General features: G+C 41.0%; 1 protein-coding gene across 3 annotated transcripts in view; it reads right to left on the bottom strand.

The window, feature by feature from the left end:
- Nucleotides 1-20,184, bottom strand: part of DNAH11 (dynein axonemal heavy chain 11) — a 344,143-nt gene that overhangs the window by 136,227 nt on the left and 187,732 nt on the right. For all 3 annotated transcript variants that reach the window (XM_047753939.1, XM_047753940.1, XM_047753941.1), the window contains 9 exons: nucleotides 16,665-16,869; nucleotides 13,087-13,252; nucleotides 12,323-12,425; nucleotides 10,479-10,718; nucleotides 8,139-8,300; nucleotides 7,695-7,888; nucleotides 5,182-5,344; nucleotides 3,941-4,064; nucleotides 3,088-3,230 (listed from right to left, as the gene is read on the bottom strand). In XM_047753939.1, the coding sequence (XP_047609895.1) occupies nucleotides 3,088-3,230; nucleotides 3,941-4,064; nucleotides 5,182-5,344; nucleotides 7,695-7,888; nucleotides 8,139-8,300; nucleotides 10,479-10,718; nucleotides 12,323-12,425; nucleotides 13,087-13,252; nucleotides 16,665-16,869 (1,500 nt within the window). The remainder of the gene's footprint in view (nucleotides 1-3,087; nucleotides 3,231-3,940; nucleotides 4,065-5,181; nucleotides 5,345-7,694; nucleotides 7,889-8,138; nucleotides 8,301-10,478; nucleotides 10,719-12,322; nucleotides 12,426-13,086; nucleotides 13,253-16,664; nucleotides 16,870-20,184) is intronic.

The raw sequence follows: 20,184 nt of genomic DNA, 5'->3' as shown, positions 1-20,184 counted from the left end.
GAGAAAAATGCCTTCCTAAATATGTAAGAAACCTCAAATCCATAAAGGAAGATGTTAACTAATCTAGTATAAAAACCTAGAAAGGAGTTCCTGTCATGGCACAGTGGTTAACGAATCCAACTAGGAACCACGAGGGTGCGGGTTCAATCCCTGACCATGCTCAGTGGGTTAAGGATCCAGCATTGCGGTGAGCTGTGGTGTAGGTTGCAGATGCGGCTCGGATCCCGTGTTGCTGTGGCTCTGGTGTAGGCCGGTGGCTACAGCTCTGATTAGACCCCCTAGCCTGGGAACCTCCATATGCCACAGGTGCAGCCCTAGAAAAGGCAAAACAAAAACAAAAACACCTGGAAAAACTTTCCAGAGTTATAAACAAATAGACATATACCATGTAGACATTTAAATGACAAATGGTAGAATAGGAAAAACATATGACACACATGTATAAGCCTAACCACTTAATATACACAGAACGCATCAACAAAGCCACGTACAATTCAATGGAAAAGTGGGTCCTTTGTGACTTAGCCTTGGAGGTTGTTCAGCATCCCTTCTGCCTTGCTGTACTCTACTAGCTGAAGCAATCATAAGCCCACCCAGATCCAAGGAGGGGGGACCCAGATCTCACCTGTGAGGCAGAAGAGCTTTAGAGCTTTTGCAGACATCCTTTTAAACCACTACAAACCCTAACTACTAGACTTAGCAATTCCCTTTCTAAGAATCTACCCTCCCAAAGCAAGTGAAGTTGTGCACATATGATGTTCATACAGGAGGCTCCTGTTAGCAATATTTATAACAATGGTTGGAAATGCTACAAAATTTGGTTGTGATGATTGCTGTACACCTATAAATGTAATAAAATTCATTAAGTAATTAAAAAAAAAAAACTACAACGGTTGTCAAATTTCAGTGTGCTTCAGAATCACCTGGAAGGTTTGTTAAAACAGATTTCTGGGTCCCACCAAGAGTTTTCCGTTCAAATGGTCTGGGGTGGGGCTGGGAATTTGCATTTGTGAAAGGTATCTTTCTAGGTGATGTTGATTCTGCTGCTCTGAACAGTAGACTTGAACTGACGCTGATTCTAACATCAGCATCTTGAATTCTCTTACTGTACTTGTTTTCCCATTTCACAATGAAAATTTGATCCAAATTTACCACAATGGAACAGGGAGAAATCTCTGCCTCTTTACAACCTGGTAAATATAAGCTTAGCCATGTTCTAGATGAGCAGAAAACTTTTCTTTGGACAACCAAACCTTAAATTCTGATTTCTAACCTCAGCTCAGAATTGCTCAGTAAGACTCAGGAGGAATTTCAAATAGAAGTATGGAGGGGAATCTAGTTACTCTACTCCTTAACCTCCATGCAGAGGTGGATTCACAGCTAATGCCACTTGCCATCCCTTCCTGTATACTCCAGGCTTTACAGGATCTGCCAAGTCCATTGCAAACTCAATAGGTATGGCATGCTAGAAGGAGCCTAAATGTCCATCGACAGAGGAGGGGATCAAGAAGGTGTGGTACATATACACAATGGAATACTACTCAGCCATTAAAATGAATAAAATGCCCTAAAAAGACAAAAAGACAAAAAAAAAGACTAAAATGAACAAAATAACAACATTTTTAGCAACATGGATGAACCTAGAAATTATCATGCTAAGTGAAGTCAGTCAGACAATGAGATGCCAGCATCAAATGCTATCACTGACATGTGGAATCTGAAAAAAAGAAGCACACAATGAACTTGTTTGCAGAACAGATGCTGACTCACAGAAAGTTATGGTCTCCAAAGGAGACAGGCTGGGGGGTGGGGGAAGGCGCTGGGGGTGTGGGAAGGCAGTCCTATAAAATTGGATTGTGATGACCACTGTACAACTATAAATGTAATAAATTCATTGAGTAATAAAAAAAAAGAAAGAAAAAGTAGCACCTTTTCTAGGTCACTAGACATTACTATGCAAGGAAGTCTGACTTTTCCATAACAGCATTTTAAATTGGCTTCCTGCGGTGAGAGTGGAGAGGTTTCCTGGGCTAATACTTCATCCTTACTGCCGCTGTAACTTGGTTCTGCTCTGTCCCAACATGCTACACTAAAGCGTGGGGTAGTCTCAGTCCTCAATTACTTGCCGTCCAGGGATAACGTAAGAGTCACTTCCTTAATTCAAACTCTCCCATTGCTCCCTTAATCATGTACAAAAACCCTATCTCACCCCAATTTACTTTCCCAGCCTGATGCACCTGGTTCTTCCATCAGGAGCTCCATGTTCCAGTCATTTAAAGCTTCTCTGGGTTTTCTCCTAGTATATGCTGTGCAGTCCACTCGTCCTCTTATAAATATGTTAGTTCCTCTCCCTGAAAGTTCTTCCACAACCCATTGCTTCTTCGTGAACTCCAATCCAGACTTGACACAGAGTACATCGCCTCCTCCAAAAGGGCTCATTGCTTTAGGAGGGGTGCTGCATTCCTCTGTACTTGCATGGGTACTAATTTTTTTTTTTTTTTTTTGTCTCTTAGAGCCAAACCTGAGGCACATAGAGGTTCCCAGGCTAGGGGTCGAATCAAAGCTATAGCTGCCGGCCCACACCACAGCCACAGCAACATAGGATCCAAGCCACATCTGCAACCTATACCATAGCTCATGGCAATGCCAGATCCTTAACCCACTGAGTGGGTCCAGGGATCGAACCTGTGTCCTCATGGATACTAGTCCGGTTCCTTAACTGCTGAGCCATGACGGGAACTCCTTGCACTGCGCTATTTAGATTGCTCCCATACTCTAATGATTCATGATGTCTCTCATCTCCTATACAAGGGTAAGCTCCTCAAGGACAGAGACTGTGTCCAGTTCACTTGCACAGCCATCTTCTTGAAACAATGCTACGTAGAAGCCAGCATCACAGACAACTTGTAGAAGGTGCCCTCCCCACACTCATGGGAAATGCCAAAGTCCTTTCAGAAGGAATGACTGGATGTTCTTACCAAGGAAGGAGTGGAACTCAAACTCGTTATCTGAATCCTGAAACAGAACCATATCAGAGTATCCACAGCATGTTTTTACTAATACGCAAGCAAAGCAAGTGTTTCTTACTTTGAGATGTAGTCTTGCCCGAGCCAAAAAGAATTTCCAGCAGTTTTCTTTGGAGTCCACCATGCCCAGACTGCGCACTTCGTTACGAATTCCAGAAATTATCTTGTCTACATCTTCATCACTGAACAGATCAGGGATTTCTCCTGTCCCCAAAGGAATGAGAAGAATTAGTAAGACACTGCTACAATTTAAATTTTAGATAAGACTTGAAATGCATTATAATATAAAGTCCGTTTTAAATGATAAAGAGTTTGAAATCAGAAATGCAATCTATCTACCTTTCTTCCCTCCTTCCTCCCTCTCTCTCCCTCTCTTTCTTTTTTTCTTGCCTTATTGCAGCATATGCAAGTTCCCAGGCTAGGGCTCTAATTGGAGCTACAGCTGCCAGCCTACACCACAGCCACAAGAATGCCTGATCCCAGTCACATTTGTGACCTACACCACAGCTTGTGGCAATGCAACCCACTGAGTGAAGCCAGGGTGCAAACCCACATCCTCATGGATACTAGTCGTGTTCATTACCCCTGAGCCACAACGGGAATTTCTTCAATTTTTCTTTTCTTTTTTTTTTTTTTTGCACTTACAAGGCGTATGACACATGGAGGGCAAGCTATGAGGAACTCACCCACTAAACACAGGCAAGAATAACATTTACTTGCCTGAAGGCTCTTCACACCCACAAGCAGACTGAGAAAATGATACACTTCAAATGGGTAAGGTTTATAGCTTTCTCCCCCAGGACTGCCCCACAGCAAATGTCTCCAAGACAAATTATCTCTATTGAAAGTTCACTGAAACTACAGATCATTTGTCTTTGGGGAAGATCTTTCACGCAACGTGTCGGTTTAATCACCTGATGCCAGCAAGTCATTAATCAGCACAAGAAAGCTCTCATCTAGAACCTGGGCATCTGTCAGCAGGAACGCGGTGGGCAAGTTCTTGGCTCCAGTTCTGATGTACAAATTGGCAAGATCTACCTATAAGGAAAGGAGGCCATTGCTCACATCTTGTTAGAATGCTTGGAGCGCTGGGGAGAACTGAGACACCGCCACAGGAGGGCTGCATGCTGTCCTCTCCCTCTATTTACAGGTACTTTCCTCTCGGCGACCCTTGTGTTGTGGAAGCAAATAGCATGACATCACCTCCTCTTCTGGTGTGTGATGAAGACAGTCATGTCCCTGGCTTAATGGAGCCTGAGCCTGAAAACAGGCTTTTAAGGAACAAATTCCCTTCAGTTCACGTGAATTTCATACTTTGTCAAGCAATGCAGTAAAAAGGTGTTTTATTTTTTTTTTCAATCTCATTTCAACAACTGCCTATTTCATTGCTTGGTGATTATTTAGTTTTATTTAGTAGGAAAGAAAGCATGTGGCTTTTGTTTGTTTGGTTTGGTTTAAAATAGCACTTGCCACAAATTTTTAAAGTATGGTTGTGATTAAAAAGCAAAATATTAGTTTTGGATGAGCAGAGGCAAACTGTTACATATAGAATGGATAAACAACAAGGTTCTTGTATAGCACAAGGAACTATATTCAAGATCCTTGGATAAATCATAATGCACAAGAATATGTAAAAGAATATATAGATATATATATGTGAATCATTTTTTTCTGTGTAGAATCATTTTGCTGTGTAGAACACACATTGTAAATCAACTATACTTCAATGAAAAAAAAAAACAAATTTAAAAAATATAAGAGTTTCTTGACTGAGTTTCCATCTATATTTATTTTCATAATCCTACCCAGAGGGGAAGAAGTGTCTTTACACTTGTAAAAAAGTATCTTTTTTTCCCCTACCTTCATTGTAAAGGAATAAGAATGTTGCTGAATATCAGATATGGTCAATGGGAAAGAAAAAACATGCTTATGTAAGCAAGTATTTAATAAAATACCTTCTGAGCCAGGTCTACAGGCTTGCAGGCTTATCTATCTATAAACGTTGGTAGAAATTTGCTATTACTAATTTGACCATGAAGGAGAAATAGCCAGAGGCAACTAAATCCCCCTAAGAGCTTTCCCCACTCCTGCCTGGCTGACTGGTGTGCTTTGATTCTCGCGGAAGGGGCATGGGGCTGTCAATCATTGCACTCACCCGAAGTTCTTGGATTCCAAAGCCTTGGGTCAGAGTGACCTGGAAGACCTCAAGTCCGCAAATGTAAGCTGCCAGGCGGGACAGGCTCTGCTTGCCACTGCCCCCCACGCCAATCAAGAGCGCAGAACCCTGAGGGGTCTGCAGGATTCTGCTGATGCGACACCTGGAGAGAGAAAGTGCGCCCTCCGCAGGTGACCTCCAACAGGCCTGCGAGCTGCGTCTGTTTCATTTCAAAAATATTTAGATGCTAAGTTCTGATTTTCATTTCAAATTTTAGTCTTTGTTCCTGTTTTCCCATTAAACCAAGATGCTGCCTGGTTCTTCCTCCCAGCTCTTGCCTAACACACATGTCCTCGCTGTTAATGTCTCCACAGAATGAGAGAGTGGAGACATGGCCTTCCATCCAAGGGCCACACACTCCTGATGAGCAAGAAAGATCCCAACTTCACATCAGCATCACATACAAGGACATCTGAGGGAGAATGTCTCTGCAGCCAGAAACCTTTGCTGTGGAAGTACTATGGAAAGAATGAATTTGTTCAGACCAACAAACACCTCACATGTGATTAACTTCATGCATTTTTAAAACTTGCCTCTTTGATTCTTACCTCCTTTGCACTAAAGCTTTCCCTGTGTCTCAAGCCATTGAAAACCTTTACTGAAACCATTAGGATCTCAGAGTTAAATGTCTGGCAGGGTCAACTAACCCCTTGTTCTATATTATTGAAGCAATTCTGAATGCTTAAACTATTGATATTATTGCTACATTTTTCATTTAGGAATAAGGTGGCTTTAACATGATCCAAATATGCGTTTGACTGAAGAAGTATGTTGTAACTATGCTGTAAATATTAAGAAAAACAACAAAACAAAATATAAGCATAAGAAAGCCTAAATGCAAAACAAAAAACAAAAAAGAAAAAACACTGCTGTATTTGCTCTGTTTTTTCCTGAAATGAATTTAAGCTTCGAGCCCTGATTGAGCCACATAGATTTTTTTTTTTTTAAGAGCACTTTTTGAAAGAAAAAATAGTTGGGGTCATTTATATTAGGACCATACATGTGATCATTTCCTGGAAACCTCTGATGACTGAAAAGACAGGTTATTATTATAGGCTCAGCCATCTCATTAAATTTTACTTTACATGACCACACTATAAAACCACCATGGGAAAGTTGTAAAACTACTCTGATGTGAGTGAAACCCCAAATTACCAAGCAGGTTTTTTATTTCATTTGAGTGTATGCTTTGAGGTCTGCACTTTCCAGAGTCTCTCTAAATGGCAATGTCTCTTCCTACCACACTCAAGGACACCCTCTGAAATCACCTCTGACACTGAGAAAAGCAGCTTCTAGCTCATAATTCCTGATCAAAATAACAGCCTTCCCTTATAGGTCACCGAGAGCTCCAGGTTGAAGGATTATAGGAGAAGTCTCCTCAGCGCCAGTGGCGCATCTCTTTCACCTGAGCCACAGCAGATGGTCGGCGTGTACCAAGCCAACCGGCAGCAGTGATACCAACAACTCACTTCACACCAGATCAGAGACTCTAACTGGAGCTCTTTTGTCTGCATCAATGGAGGACTGCAACTGCAAAGGATCAACCAAACAATCAAGACTGAACGTGCTTATAATAAGGGATGATGTGGAGGCCTCCCAAGTTCTTCTTAGGCACTTGGGCTCAACAGTTTAAAGAATAACTCTTCTGGAGTTCCCATTGTGGCTCAGCGGGAACGAATCAGACTAGGAACCATGAGGTTGCGTTCGATCCCTGGCCTCGCTCAATGGGTTAAGGATCTGGCTTTGCCAGTGAGTTGTGGTGTAGGTCACAGACGCAGCTCAGATCTGGTGTGGCTGTGGCTGTGGCACAGGCCAGCAGCTACAGCCCCTATTAGACCCCTAGCCTGGGAACCTCCATATGCCGTGAGTGCGGCCCTAAAAAAGGACAAAAGACAGACAAAAAAAAAAAAAAAAAGAGTGACTCTTCTATTCTGTGGAAAACTGACAGAACACTGTAAACCAGCTATAATGGAAAAAACCAAAATTATAAAAAAAAAAATAAAGAATACCTCTTCTAAAAACTGAATTCTCCACACTGTTTTGATCTGCTTGAATTGCCTTCATATGTTGTTCTTTTGTCTTACTTCATTATCTTTTCATTATCTTTGCTCAAATTATCACTTGTTAGAGAAGCCAGTGTTATTAATTGAATGGCCATCCCCCTCCCCAAATTCATATATTGAATTCCTAATCACCAGTACCTCAGAAAATAAGTTCATTGGAAATAGGGTTATTGAATAAGTAATTGGTTAAGAGGAGGTCTTATGGGAGTAGTGGGTGCCCTTATACAGTACAACTGGTTTCATGAAAAGGAGAAATCTGGATACAAACACACGCACAGGGAGAGGGCCATGTGAAGACTGGAGGGCTGAGTATGATCTAGAGAGTAGCCACAACTGTGGATGCCCAGCTGTTTTCACTTTGTGAAAAAGCATCACAACCAATCAACTCACACATGTTGCATGGCATCTTCAAAGAGCACGAGGGGCATGGCAGCATTGAGGTCGTTGTAGTTATCTAATGCCTCTGTAAGAAATGTCTTCAGCACCTCCCAGTCCTTCACTGGCATGTAACACAGGTCTTCCTTGCCATTAGCAAAGTGGCAATAAATGAGGGGCTGCTGGAGCAAAAGCTGACTGTCTACACCCTGCAAGAGGAGGAAGAGAAAGATGCAGTCATGTCAGTCTTTAGAGATGATTCATATCTGAGAGTGACCCATCCAGGGTCAATCCAGGAGTAGGTGGGTAGAATGTTCCCAAGTACAGACCGAGTGCACCTCGGATTCACAGCTGTCTCAGCACCGTAAGCATGTGTGCCCTGCATTCACATGCTCATCTCATTTCTGCCCCAATGCCATTTCGAGCCAGAGCAGTGACCTCCGAAATTCATATGCTTACTTCAAAATATTTATTAGCAGTCTCCAGCATTTTTTTCTGGAACAAATTACAATCCTTTGTGTCTATCAGTCTGTCTCCATAAACACGATAAGATTCATGAAGCCATAGCTGCATTAAATCATTTGGACCCTTTAAACATTCAGAAGAAGCAAATAAAATCCCCTAAAAGGCAAGGGTGGGAAAAAATTAAAAATTCAGAAGGTGAAGACATTCCAAGATAACATTGTCTTTTAACATTTTCTTTGTGCACTGAATTTAAGCAATACACCAAGTTACAAGAAATACTACAATTCATAATACATATATACTAGTAGTTGTACTTTCTGATAAGCAACATTTAAAAAAATTAACTATCATTGTAGCCATTTTTAGGAATGCAGCTAAGACTGTATTTCAAAAATCAGCCCAGGAACTAAATACTGTATCTTTTAGAACTTGTGCATCCAATGAATTCAGTTTCCAAAGCCAAAGTACAAACAGCTAACATGAAAGTCACAGGATGGTAACATATATATATTTTTTGTCTTTTTTTTTTTTTGCCTTTTCTAGGGCCGCTCCTGTGGCACATGCAGGTTTCCAGGCTAGGGGTCTAATCAGAGCTGTTGCTGCCAGCCTACGTCAGAGCCACAGCAATGTGAGATCTGAGCCGTGTCTGCAACCTACACCACAGCTCACAGCAATGCCAGATCCTTAACCCACTAAGCAAGGCCAGGGAGGGATCGAACCTACAACCTCAGGGTTCCTAGTCGGATTTGTTAACCACGGCACCATGACAGGAACTCCAGATGACAATATTTTTTATTCTAAAATCCTTTGATATCATTTAATCTAACCCTTTCATTTCACAGATGAAATATGTGAGCCCACAAGTCCACTGCCTGAGTTCACATGTCGTGGGTAGTCAGAACATCTCGACTCTCCCCTTCCCTCAACACTGTCCTTCAAGATCCTGGATTCATCAAGATGCACCCCTCAAGGAGAGAGTCACTTTGCTCTGGACTCATAGGAGAAGACAAGGGAGTTGTAGAGGGTGAGCTGCCAAAGGTGGAACATTTATTGGGTGGTGTCAGGTATAGCTGACAGACTAGATATGAAGGGAAAGCAGACAGCCTCTCACCCCAGTCTCCCTTGCTTCCTAACATTAAAAACCTGCCTTTTTTGCCCTAAAAATGACTACTGAAACATATCAGACATATAATATTGTATAGGTGTAAGATATATAACATGTTAAAAATCTGCTTTTATTTTTTAAAATGATTTTTATGTTTTTCATTATAGTTGATTTACAGTGTTCTGTCAATTTCTACTGTTCAGCAAAGTGACCCATCCATATACGTATGTATATATATGTATATATGTGTGTATATATATACACACACATTCTTTTTCTGACATTATCCTCCATCATGTTCCATCACAAGTGACTAGACATAGTTCCCTGTGCTGTACAGCATCTAATATATAGCACAAATGAAGCTTTTCACAGAAAAGAAACGTATGCACTTAAAAATCTGCTTCTAAACAACATTTTAGGGAGCATAGCCTTCAAGTAGGTGCTAGAAATATGAAGATGAAAAGAATGGTCTGCGTTCTTAGGGAGCTTTTGCTTAATGTGGTGTAAGTTTTAAAGCAGTTGGGGAGAGATTTAGAAAAGAGGATTATCAATGTATAAAGAAACAAAAATCACCATATAAAGAAGTCTCATGAAGTTTTCACTTTCAACCCATTTACTTCTACTGTCACAAAAGAACTTTAAGCCATAAATAATTCTTCAACAACTATATCAAGCAGGCCATGTATGTTGAGTATTCTTAAAATTCCCAGTTTTGAATTTCCTCTTTGGCATTTCCTTTCTAACGCAAATACATAAACACTGTCCTTTTACCCAACAAGCAAGTTAAGTGTCAACACCAAACCAAAATAATCTAGCAATTTAAGAAACTGTGATTTCTCTTGATATAATGTTTGAAAACCATATCTCAGAAATATTTAAAAAGGATAAATTATCCCTCTTACTTGGCACTCAAACATTTACATCAAATAAATGAAATAGGAGGCCCAGACTTCTACCTTCTGTTGCAGAAGTTAAGTCTGTTAAGTCTCTAGCAACCTAAGAGGAACCACTACTCTTGCTGACAGAATCAGACTAATAAACATGCTATACTTACTTCACAGAGAAGTCCATGTTGGAAAAGGAAGGTATGTAGCATTGTTTTAAACTACGTTCTATGAAAAGAAGTACACAGCATAGCTTCAAACTAATTTCTATGAATGGACACCATTAATATTTCTATAATTGATGTTCCATTTAAGACACATAACACAGATACATCAAGGTACCTGGAAGACGTTTGACAGGTCTCTCAGATTAAAGAGGTAGTGGAATTTAATGGCCGTAGGTAAAAAGTTATGTGTCATTGTCTGATGGAACGCAATTGTTGCCTGTATCAAGGCAGGGCCACTCCTGAGAATTGATGGACCAAATGCTTGATGCTGGAAATGGGAACTTAGGATTTGGCTGTAGATGGTATTTAGTGCATCCATGGATGGAAAGTTGAATGCAAACACAGTGAAATGTCTCTGGGGAAAAAAAACAACAAAAAACAAATTTAAGAGTAGCATGGAATAGAACAGTAGATTACCAAAAAGGAGGGAGCCCTATTTTTTCAGCTCTCCCTGTATCTGTGCCCATTGCCATGTAACTTGGTCATGCCTTCCACCATGGCTCTCAGACTGGCCACATGACTTGATCAAGCCAACAGAAGGAAGTAGAAGTGACAGAGTACCCATCACAGTAACAGGCTTATGTCTTTCTACGTCCTCTCTGAAGGCTCTACCTTTGCCTGAGTTCTACAGGCCTGCCAAGGGGTGAGAGACATGAAGCAGAGCCACACTGTCCCAAACACAATCACTCCAGCCAAAGCCACCGTAGGTGTGTTGACAGTTATCTCCCCAACACATGAACAAGCTCAGCCAAGATCAGCAGTCACCCAGCTGAGTCTCAACTGACCACACATAAATGAGTGAACAACACGGACTGTTGCATACTCTTGTTTTAAGTACCGTGGTTGTGGTGGTGATTATTAGTTCAAAGCTTATGTGCTACACATAAATATTTATAGCAGCTTTATTCAGAATTGCCAAAATGTGGAAACAACCAAAACATCCTTAAATAAGTAAGTGGATAATCCAAACAGTGGTACATCCAGACAATAAGTATTATTTAGTACCTATATAAATAAATAAGTATTATTTACCTTTTTAGTGGTAAAAAGAAATGAGCTATCAAGCCATGAAAAGACATGGAGACCTTAAATGCGTTTGTTTGTTTGTTTGTTTTTTGTTTTGTCTTTTTTGCCATTTATTGGCCGCTCCCATGGCATATGGAGGTTCCCAGGCTAGGGGTGGAATCGGAGCTACAGCCACCAGCCTATGCCACAGCCACAGCAACAGGAGATCTGAGCCTCATCTGCAATCTACACCACAGCTCATGGCAACGCTGGATCCTTAACCCACTGAGCGAGGCCAGGGATCAACCTCATGGTTCCTGGTCAGATTTGTTAACCACTGAGCCACGATGGGAACTCCCTTAAATGCATATTTAAGCTAAGTGAAAGAAACCTGGCTGAAGAGGCTACATACTATATGACTCTACCTATACGATACTATGGGAAAGGCAACACTACAGAAACAGGAGAAGGATCAGTGGTTGCCAGGGATTCAGGGTGGGGAGGGCTGAGCAGGTGGGAAACATGGGATTTTTAGGGTAGTGAAACTAGTCTGTATAAGACTGTAATGATGGACACCTATAATTTTACATTTGCCAGAACATTAAACACAAAAAGTGAACTCTAATGTAAACATAGACTTCAGGTAATAATAACATCAATATTTGCCTTACCAGTTGTTGTAACTGATGCAGCACACTAATGCAAGGTGTTTATAAATGAGTTCAGGGATGTGAGGGGGTATATGGGAACTGTTTGAACTTTCAGGTCCTTTTTCTGTAACATAAAGCTGCTCTTAAAAAGTCTATTAATTAAAATAAGCTTACATGCTTCACCAAATGTCCGGGAGAACCATACATCCCAATTTTTACCTCAAACCACTAAGAATTACGATCTATACCATGTAATTATGACATCCAGGGGCTATATGGGGGAGTGCAGTCGTCAATACCCTACCTGTAGTCTAGGATTGATAGTAAAACTGCCCACCATAGGATTCATGCAGGCAACATACTGACAGCCATGGATTTCTTTAAGCATCACTTTCTGTCTGTCATACCTGCAGGATAGAAACAGAACCTTAAACTCCAAAGCTCTAGATGACAAAACAACAAAACCCACTGGTTCATAAAGGACTTCATCACGAATTGTCTCCTTTGATCTTTATAACTGCTCTGTGATGTGGAGCTTCTTACCCTATTTGAAAGACATAAAAACTAAAGATCAGAAAATGGAAGGCAACACGGCTCCTTTGATGCCAGAATCAACACATGGAGCTGGATCAATATGTACTATTACTGTTTACTGATTCTCATGTGAGTCTGGTTAGAAATCCCCACAGCAAGCCTAGGGGGCTCTTCCTCTGCTTAACATCATGGATGGCAGGCTGCAATGCCCAGACAGCACCAGAGAGTTAGATCCCACAAGATAAGGTCCAGCTTCTCCTAAGTAATTTAGTGTGAGTTAACATAGCAAGGAGATTAATGCTTAAACCAGACAGTTTGTGTTTCTAAGATACCTTTCAATCCAATTCTCCCAAAGATACAAAGAAAATCTCTTCCATTTAAGCTGAGCCACAGGGGATGCAAAGTGAAACTCAGAAAGTATCATAGAAAATGTTCCTCTGAAGAGGAAGAAATTGGGGATAATTCCACTTTTAATGGTTTATCCATAGTAATAGTAACTAGTCAGTAAAAAATTAAATACAGAGAATCACTTACCAGTGTCCATAATCAATATGCTGTCGAATCAGAGTGTGGGGCTGAACAGTGCCATAGAAGTCCACTTCAGGCATGTTCATGTCATCAATAAAATAAACCATTTTTTTATTTCCTCCTGGACCATAGTTACGACCAGCTTTTTTCTCTAGAGGTTTCTCAAGAATTCCTGAAACCAACATAAAACTCTGTCCGCCAATCAGATAAAATGTAACCTTCTGTTTAACTATAATAAAATATAAAGATATTTATATATAGGAGTTCCAGCTGTGGCTCAGCGGTTGACGAACCCCACTAGGATCCATGAGGATGCAGGTTCGATCCCTGGCCTTGCTCAGTGGGTTAAGGATCCGATGTTGCCGTGAGCTGTGGTGTAGGTTGCAGATGCAGCTCGGATCTGGCGTTGCTGTGGCTCTGGTGTAGGCCAGCAGCTGCAGCTCCGACTGGATTCCTAACCTCCATATGCCGTGGGTGCGGCTCTAACAAGCCAAAAAAAAAAAAAAAAAGATATTTGTATATAAATATAAAATGTAATCTTAGTCCCTTTTCCTTATTTTTCCTCATCCTCTGCCCATTTCATCCACTCTATGGCTTCAAGGACCATCTCTCTGCAGGTTAGTAACAGAAGCATGTCTCTGTTCACCTCCTTCTATGTCACACTCTCTGCCAACTTCCCTCCTTTCGCCAGAGCTCACCCTGCCTCTCCTTTCCTACAGAGTCGACATCTGCAGCATGATGTCACACTGGCCATCACATCTGAGACAACACCATCGCTGACTTTTGCACTTTCCTCCCCTGTACCCACTTTAATACATAAACCACTGCCAGTCCAGCCAGAACCTGGTGCAGGAGTCCTCCTTTATCACCCCTGTAGTAGAGTCTATGGACAGCTTAAGAATTTCTCATCTTAAATCATCAGGTGTGGAAGTACAAGAGGATACTGTATGAGGATGTTACCCTGTGTATACACAAACTTACATTTCTTCATCTGCCTATCTGACTTTGTGCCAATATGTTTGAGAGAAAATAACAGAAAATCCTGAAGAGTGTTGATCTGAGGTGTACTATCTAATTTTGTGCCCCTTCTCTAAATGGACTATAAATTGCTTGAGGACAAGGAGCTATACCGTGTTCATTTCTGTATTCCAGATGACAACCACAAAAATAAGTAACTAGTAAATGAACAAATGAATAAATGAATGAATGAATGAAGAGATACAGAAGAATAAATTAACAAACCCCTCTTCCAAGCAGCAGATCTGCACTTCCAAATGTTTACTGGACATTAGTACTTATTAGCCATAGGCAACTGGATGTCTGGCTAACACTAAATATGTCTGTTCCCAAACTCAAGTTAATATGCCTCTTTGCCACTTACGACTCATCTCTTCTTTTTAGCCTTTTATGCTTTTTATAGGATTAACACTTGCTGGATAAGCCAGATGCAAAGCCTGAATTTAATCTTTCCCTCCTGGTCCTTATCTGCCCAACCACCGCCTGTAAAGGGTACCTGGTGTCTCTTCTGTTTTGCTTCTGCAACTCTAGTCCAGGACAACATTTCATCCAGCTAACATACTGCTCAGTGGCACTGGCCTCCGCACCACAGATTTCACCTCCCAAAGCAGAGCTTGCACCTTGTCAGTTCCTTGCTCCTCATCAATGGCTCACCATTTCCTACCATGAAAAATAACTTCTCTTCAACTTGCACCCCAGCTGTCTCTATCGTTACAGAGACCACCCACCTTGGTTGCCTGGGATGATGCCAATTTTAGTATTAAAGAAATCTATATACCAGAAATCTCCCCAGTCTTCAGCAAACTAGACAACTGGCTACTCCATCTATTATATAACTCCAACCCACTACTCCAGCCTTTTCCATATCTTCTACATGATCACTCTCTTCAGTCAACTTAGAGGTTCAATTCATTGACTATGTCCCACAATTTTCTCTCTTCTGTGTCTTGCTTTAGCTGCTTCTTCTATCCTAAGTCCCATTTTTGCCCACATACCACCTCATCTCAAAGGTCTGAAATCCTTTCTTTAGAATACACTAGCTCTTTCTATTCCTCATGCTAATAGGCAATGTCTAAATCTATTCATGTCTGTATCCCTTCCAAGAACTAGCAAGGCGAACTTTGTTCAACTGTTGAATTGCAGCCCTAATCTTCTATTTACAAGTGACAAAGTGATCTCTTTTTCTGTGTCTGCAAATGAAAAACATGTATTGTACACAGTGTCTCAGTAAAAGTACATAAATAATATATATTTGCTCAAGAAATGAATGAAATACTTCTGAGTCAGCTTTTCCACAGCTCCATTCACAAAAATGAGGAAGACAAATGATTAAGAAAGAGACTACAGAAAAAGCACCTTTGGCTGAGTTAATGATGTCAGTGATAAGAAAATGTTATTAATCTCTCCTTATAGAGCCAAGGAAACAGCAACAACACACACAACACAAAAAACACATTCAAAGCAGCTTAACAGGATTAATAAATTACTCGACAATGGGGAGATTTGCTCCCCCTCCCACACCCCCACAACAACATAACCTGATTATTCTGTTGGACTGAATGACAGATTTACCAGGACCATCTTTTTCTTCTTTTTTTGGCCTTGCTCACAGCATATGGAAGTTCCCGGGCCAGGGATCGAACCCGTGACACAGCAGTGACCCAAGCCAGTTCAGTGACAATGCCAGATCTTTAACCTGCTGTGCCACCAGAGAACTAACTCCACTACCAGCTCTTTATATTTGTTTTTCTCAACTTCTCATGTCTACTTCATTTGTCCTTCCAGACTCAGAATGCCCAAACCTGTGTGGTTCTTTTGATTACATTGATTTCTTTATTCAACAGTTAAAAATTATTCTTATGGTTCTTCAAAGATTCAACACCAACTGCTCATGGCCTGTCATTTCATCAATACAGTTTAAATGAATTTCCCCCTAAATTGATCTCTTATCTGTAAAGGTAACCAGAGCGCTCTTCCTTGAGTATATTATTATTATTTTGCCTTTTCTAGGGTTGCACCCGCGGCATACGGAGGTTCCCAGGCTAGGGGTCTAATCGGAGCTGTAGCTGCCGGCCTACACCACAGCCACAGCAATATGGGATCCAAGCCGCATCTGCGACCTGCACCACAGCTCATGGCAATGCCAGATCCTCACCCCACTGAGCAAGGCCAGGGATCGAACCCACAACCTCATGGTTCCTAGTCGGATTTGTTAATCACTGAGCCATGACAGGAACTCCAGCTTGAGTATATTCTCATGTTGCCAAGGCTCCACAAAATTGATTAAAGGTAACCAAATGGTTGAGTGGCAAAGCAATGAACACTGGTGATATACATTCTTGCTGTTCTAAAGAGTAATAACCCAACTCAAGTCATGAATGGTAATAAAAGGCCAAATTCACAATATTTAAATAAAGTATATTTACCCAGAATGATGAAAAGTAAAAATTCACGCTCAGCCAAATGCCTGAAGTCTAGACAAAGTAATCATCTCTTTGGGCTGTGTGTCCTGGCCATAACAGTTTCTGCTGTCTGGTTTCTGGAGTATAATCAGGAGGAGCACTTACTTTGCAGAGCCGCAGATGTTGTATAGTAGTTGAAAGGCACTCGCAACACTATATAAGCTTCAGAGAGACTTGTCAGCATGTCACCCACAAAGACTGTTTTTCCCACTCCAGCATTTCCCACCAGCATTAGTGGCTGTCCTTTCTCAAGCAACAACTCTATGAAATATCTGAGCCGAGTGGTCTCCGATGTGTGAACCAGAACTCTCTGGGTGGGGGTACAGGGGAAAAGAATAAGAGACAGGTCAGAGAGGGAGGCATGCCAAAACTTTCTATCTAAACCAACAAAGTCTTTTTAGAATTGAGACCCAAAGAATTCTTAGTTATAGTTAATAGCCAGTAGGAGCAATCCCACACCATTGGAAGGACTGTAAATTGGTGCAACCACTATGGAAAACAGTATGGAAGTTTCTCAAAGAAACTAAAAATAGAACTAGCATATGATCCAGCAATACCACTCCTGGGCATCTATCCAGAGAAAACCATCATTTGAAAAGATACATGTACCCCAATGTTCACTGTATCGCTATTTACAATAGCCAAGACGTGGAAAAAACTTAAATTTTTATCAACAGAGAAATGAATAAACAAGACATGGTACATATTACAATGGAATGTTAGTCATAAGAAAGAATGAAATAATGCCATTTGCAGCAACTTGGGTGGACCTAGAATTTATCATACTAAGTGAAGTTAGACAGAGAAAGACAAACATCATACGATATCACTTATGTGTGGAATCTAAAAAAAGGGTACAAATGAACCTATTCACAGAACAGAAACAGACTCAGACTTTGAAAAACTTATGGTTACCAAAGGGGTCAGGTGGTGGAGTGCGGAGGGATGGACTGAGGGTTTGGGACTGGCATGTGCACACTGAGGTCTATGGAATGACTGGCCAACAAGGACCTGCTGTGGCACAGCAAACTCTACCCAATATTCTGTGATAATCTATGTGGAAAAAGAATCTGAAAGAGAATGGATGTGTATGTACGTGTGTAACTGACTCACTTTGTTGTACAGCAGAAATCATCACAATCTTGTGAATTAACTGACTTCCATAAAGCTTTATTTAAAAAAAAAAAAAAAAAAAGAACAAGACCAGACTCAGGAAACACAGACTAACAGATAAGATCAGGAAAAGGGGAAACAGACACAGACACATAGGATAGAGAATCCTGCATGGTTATTAAAAGAGAGCTAACAATTTCCTGCATTTCTGGATGGCCAAATTAGAAAGAGAGTAAAAAGCTACTTGCAGGATTCATACTGCTCATAAGAAAAACACATGGACTCTGTCATGGATAAAGTTATTCCCTGTGAGGTTAGCATATACTGACCACTACTGAGTATTTTATGGATCATCCGAGATCTTCTTCATGATAATAAGTGCTTACTCAAGAATTTCATTAGAATCCACGGATGCTGTCAGGACCTGCTTGAAGGCACAGAGTGTTCTGTGCTACACTGGACAGTCCTAGATGACCCTTAAAAATTAGGGTTGAATTCTTGAATATTTTTTTCCTTACGGCTGCTAGTTGTCATCATTTGCTTTTTAATTTGGCTATGAATGTCAGCCCTTTTCTCCACACATTAATACCGATCATGAATACCGAGAGCTGAGTGTGTGACAGGTGCTACGCCAAGCCCTTTCCATGCATTACCTTATATGATACTCATAACAAACTTATGAGGACTGTTTTGTTATCAACTCCATTTTAGAGATAACAAAGATGAAGCTTAGAGAATACTAATAACTTGGCCAAAGGCATAGGTGGTGGTACTTGATTCAAACCCAGATCTGTTCAAAGCCTAAGCCCTGTCTTATCTACCACCTGGAACGCTCTTCAAAGTATGCACTATACACATGTGAACTGATGCCTCAATTTCTCTGTTTCTCCATATGTAAAAGTCTCATAACAGTCCATGCCTTAGAGAGTGATTGGAAGGATTAAATTACTTAATCTATGTAAATAAAGCATTTAGAAAAGGCCCTGACATAGGATAATGTAATATTAGTGTTTGCTATTATTATTGACCCAGTAAGTTCTCCTCTAACATGTTAAGAAGCTTTTAATCAAATAACCACATTTGATGCAATTGTGTATAAATAAGACTACAAAGTCCTGATAGTTTCTCTACTGAATAAAATACATACTGGTAAGGTGCATCAGCCTCATGAAACCATTTTTCTCAGTCTTGTGTGTGTGTGTGTGTGTGTGTGTGTGTGTGCGCGTGTGTGTGTTTCTTTCAGTTAACTACAAATCCTCCGCTTTCAACCAGCTAGGTGATATTGCTGGGTCGCTGAAGTCTAGATAGAGCGAGCTGAAACAGAGATTTCAAAATCTCTAAAGCAGACGGAGCAGAGCTTGTTGGTTGTCTTCCAGCATCCATTCGCCTATTTCTTCCTGCTTGTCAGAGCCCCACTTTGTCCAAGTCTCTGCCCCTCCTCCGCACAGCTTCGGAGCCCAACCCAGCTCCTGCAGAGGTGTGATGTTTCCTAAAAGCTGATTATGGTAACCTGATTACCCTGGCCCGAGACTGGGCTAAGGGTGGCCTATGACCCCTGAAGAATTGGATGTGGGTGGCAGTCTGCTCTGGGGCTTCTGAAAAAGGTTTCTTGACTCTTGATAAAAAGATATGAGAAAGTTCTTTCCTCCTAACTTGTTTCCTTTCCACTCCTGGGGCTGCCGGAGTCATGCTGAGATCAGGAGGGCCACCAGTGTTCAAAGGAGGCTAGTGTTAAGGCAGGAAGACCTGCATTCATGGTGATATTGCCAAGTCCAAGGGCCTTCCTACCTCTGAATTTCTTGCTTATAAAATGGTGTCCTCAGACTTAAGTGTTAGAGGTTGAATTGTGTTCTCCCAAAATTCCTACGTTGAAGCTCTAACCCCAGTATTTCAGAATGTGACTGTATTTAGAGATAAGGTCTTTAAAGGGGAGATTAAGTTTAAATGAGGCCAATAGAGCAGAGCCCAACCTACACTGACTGATGCTTTTATAAGAAGAGGAGATGTGGACACATTTCAAGATGGTGTCCAGGGATATGTGAGCACAGAGACAAGACCCTGCGGGGTCACAGGAGAAGGTAGCCATCTACAGACCAAGGACAGAGGCCTCAGGAGAAACCAAATCTGCTGACACTTTGAACTTGGACTTTTAGCTGCCAAGACGGTAAGAAAATTAACTGATGTTTAAGCCACTCAGTCCACGGTAGTTTGTTATGAGATTCCTAGTCCACAGACAGAGTAGGCTCCTCTTTCAAAATGACTGGTGTCATCATCCTTAAAGATTTTCTCTCGTTCTGTGTCTTTTCATTTTTTTAATGGTTTCCTTTGCTGGGCAAAAGCTTTTGAGTTTAATTAGGTCCCACTGGTTTATTTTTGTATTTATTGTCATTATTCTAGCAGGTGGATCAAATAGGATATTGCTGTGATTTATAACAAAGAGTGTTCTCCCTATGTTTTCCTCCAGGAGTTTTATAGTATCTAGCCTTACATTTATGTCTTTAATCCATTTTGA

This window comes from Phacochoerus africanus, chromosome 11 (genome assembly GCF_016906955.1).
Source record: "Phacochoerus africanus isolate WHEZ1 chromosome 11, ROS_Pafr_v1, whole genome shotgun sequence".
NCBI lineage: Eukaryota > Metazoa > Chordata > Mammalia > Artiodactyla > Suidae > Phacochoerus > Phacochoerus africanus.
This window is presented reverse-complemented; position numbering and strand designations above follow the sequence as displayed.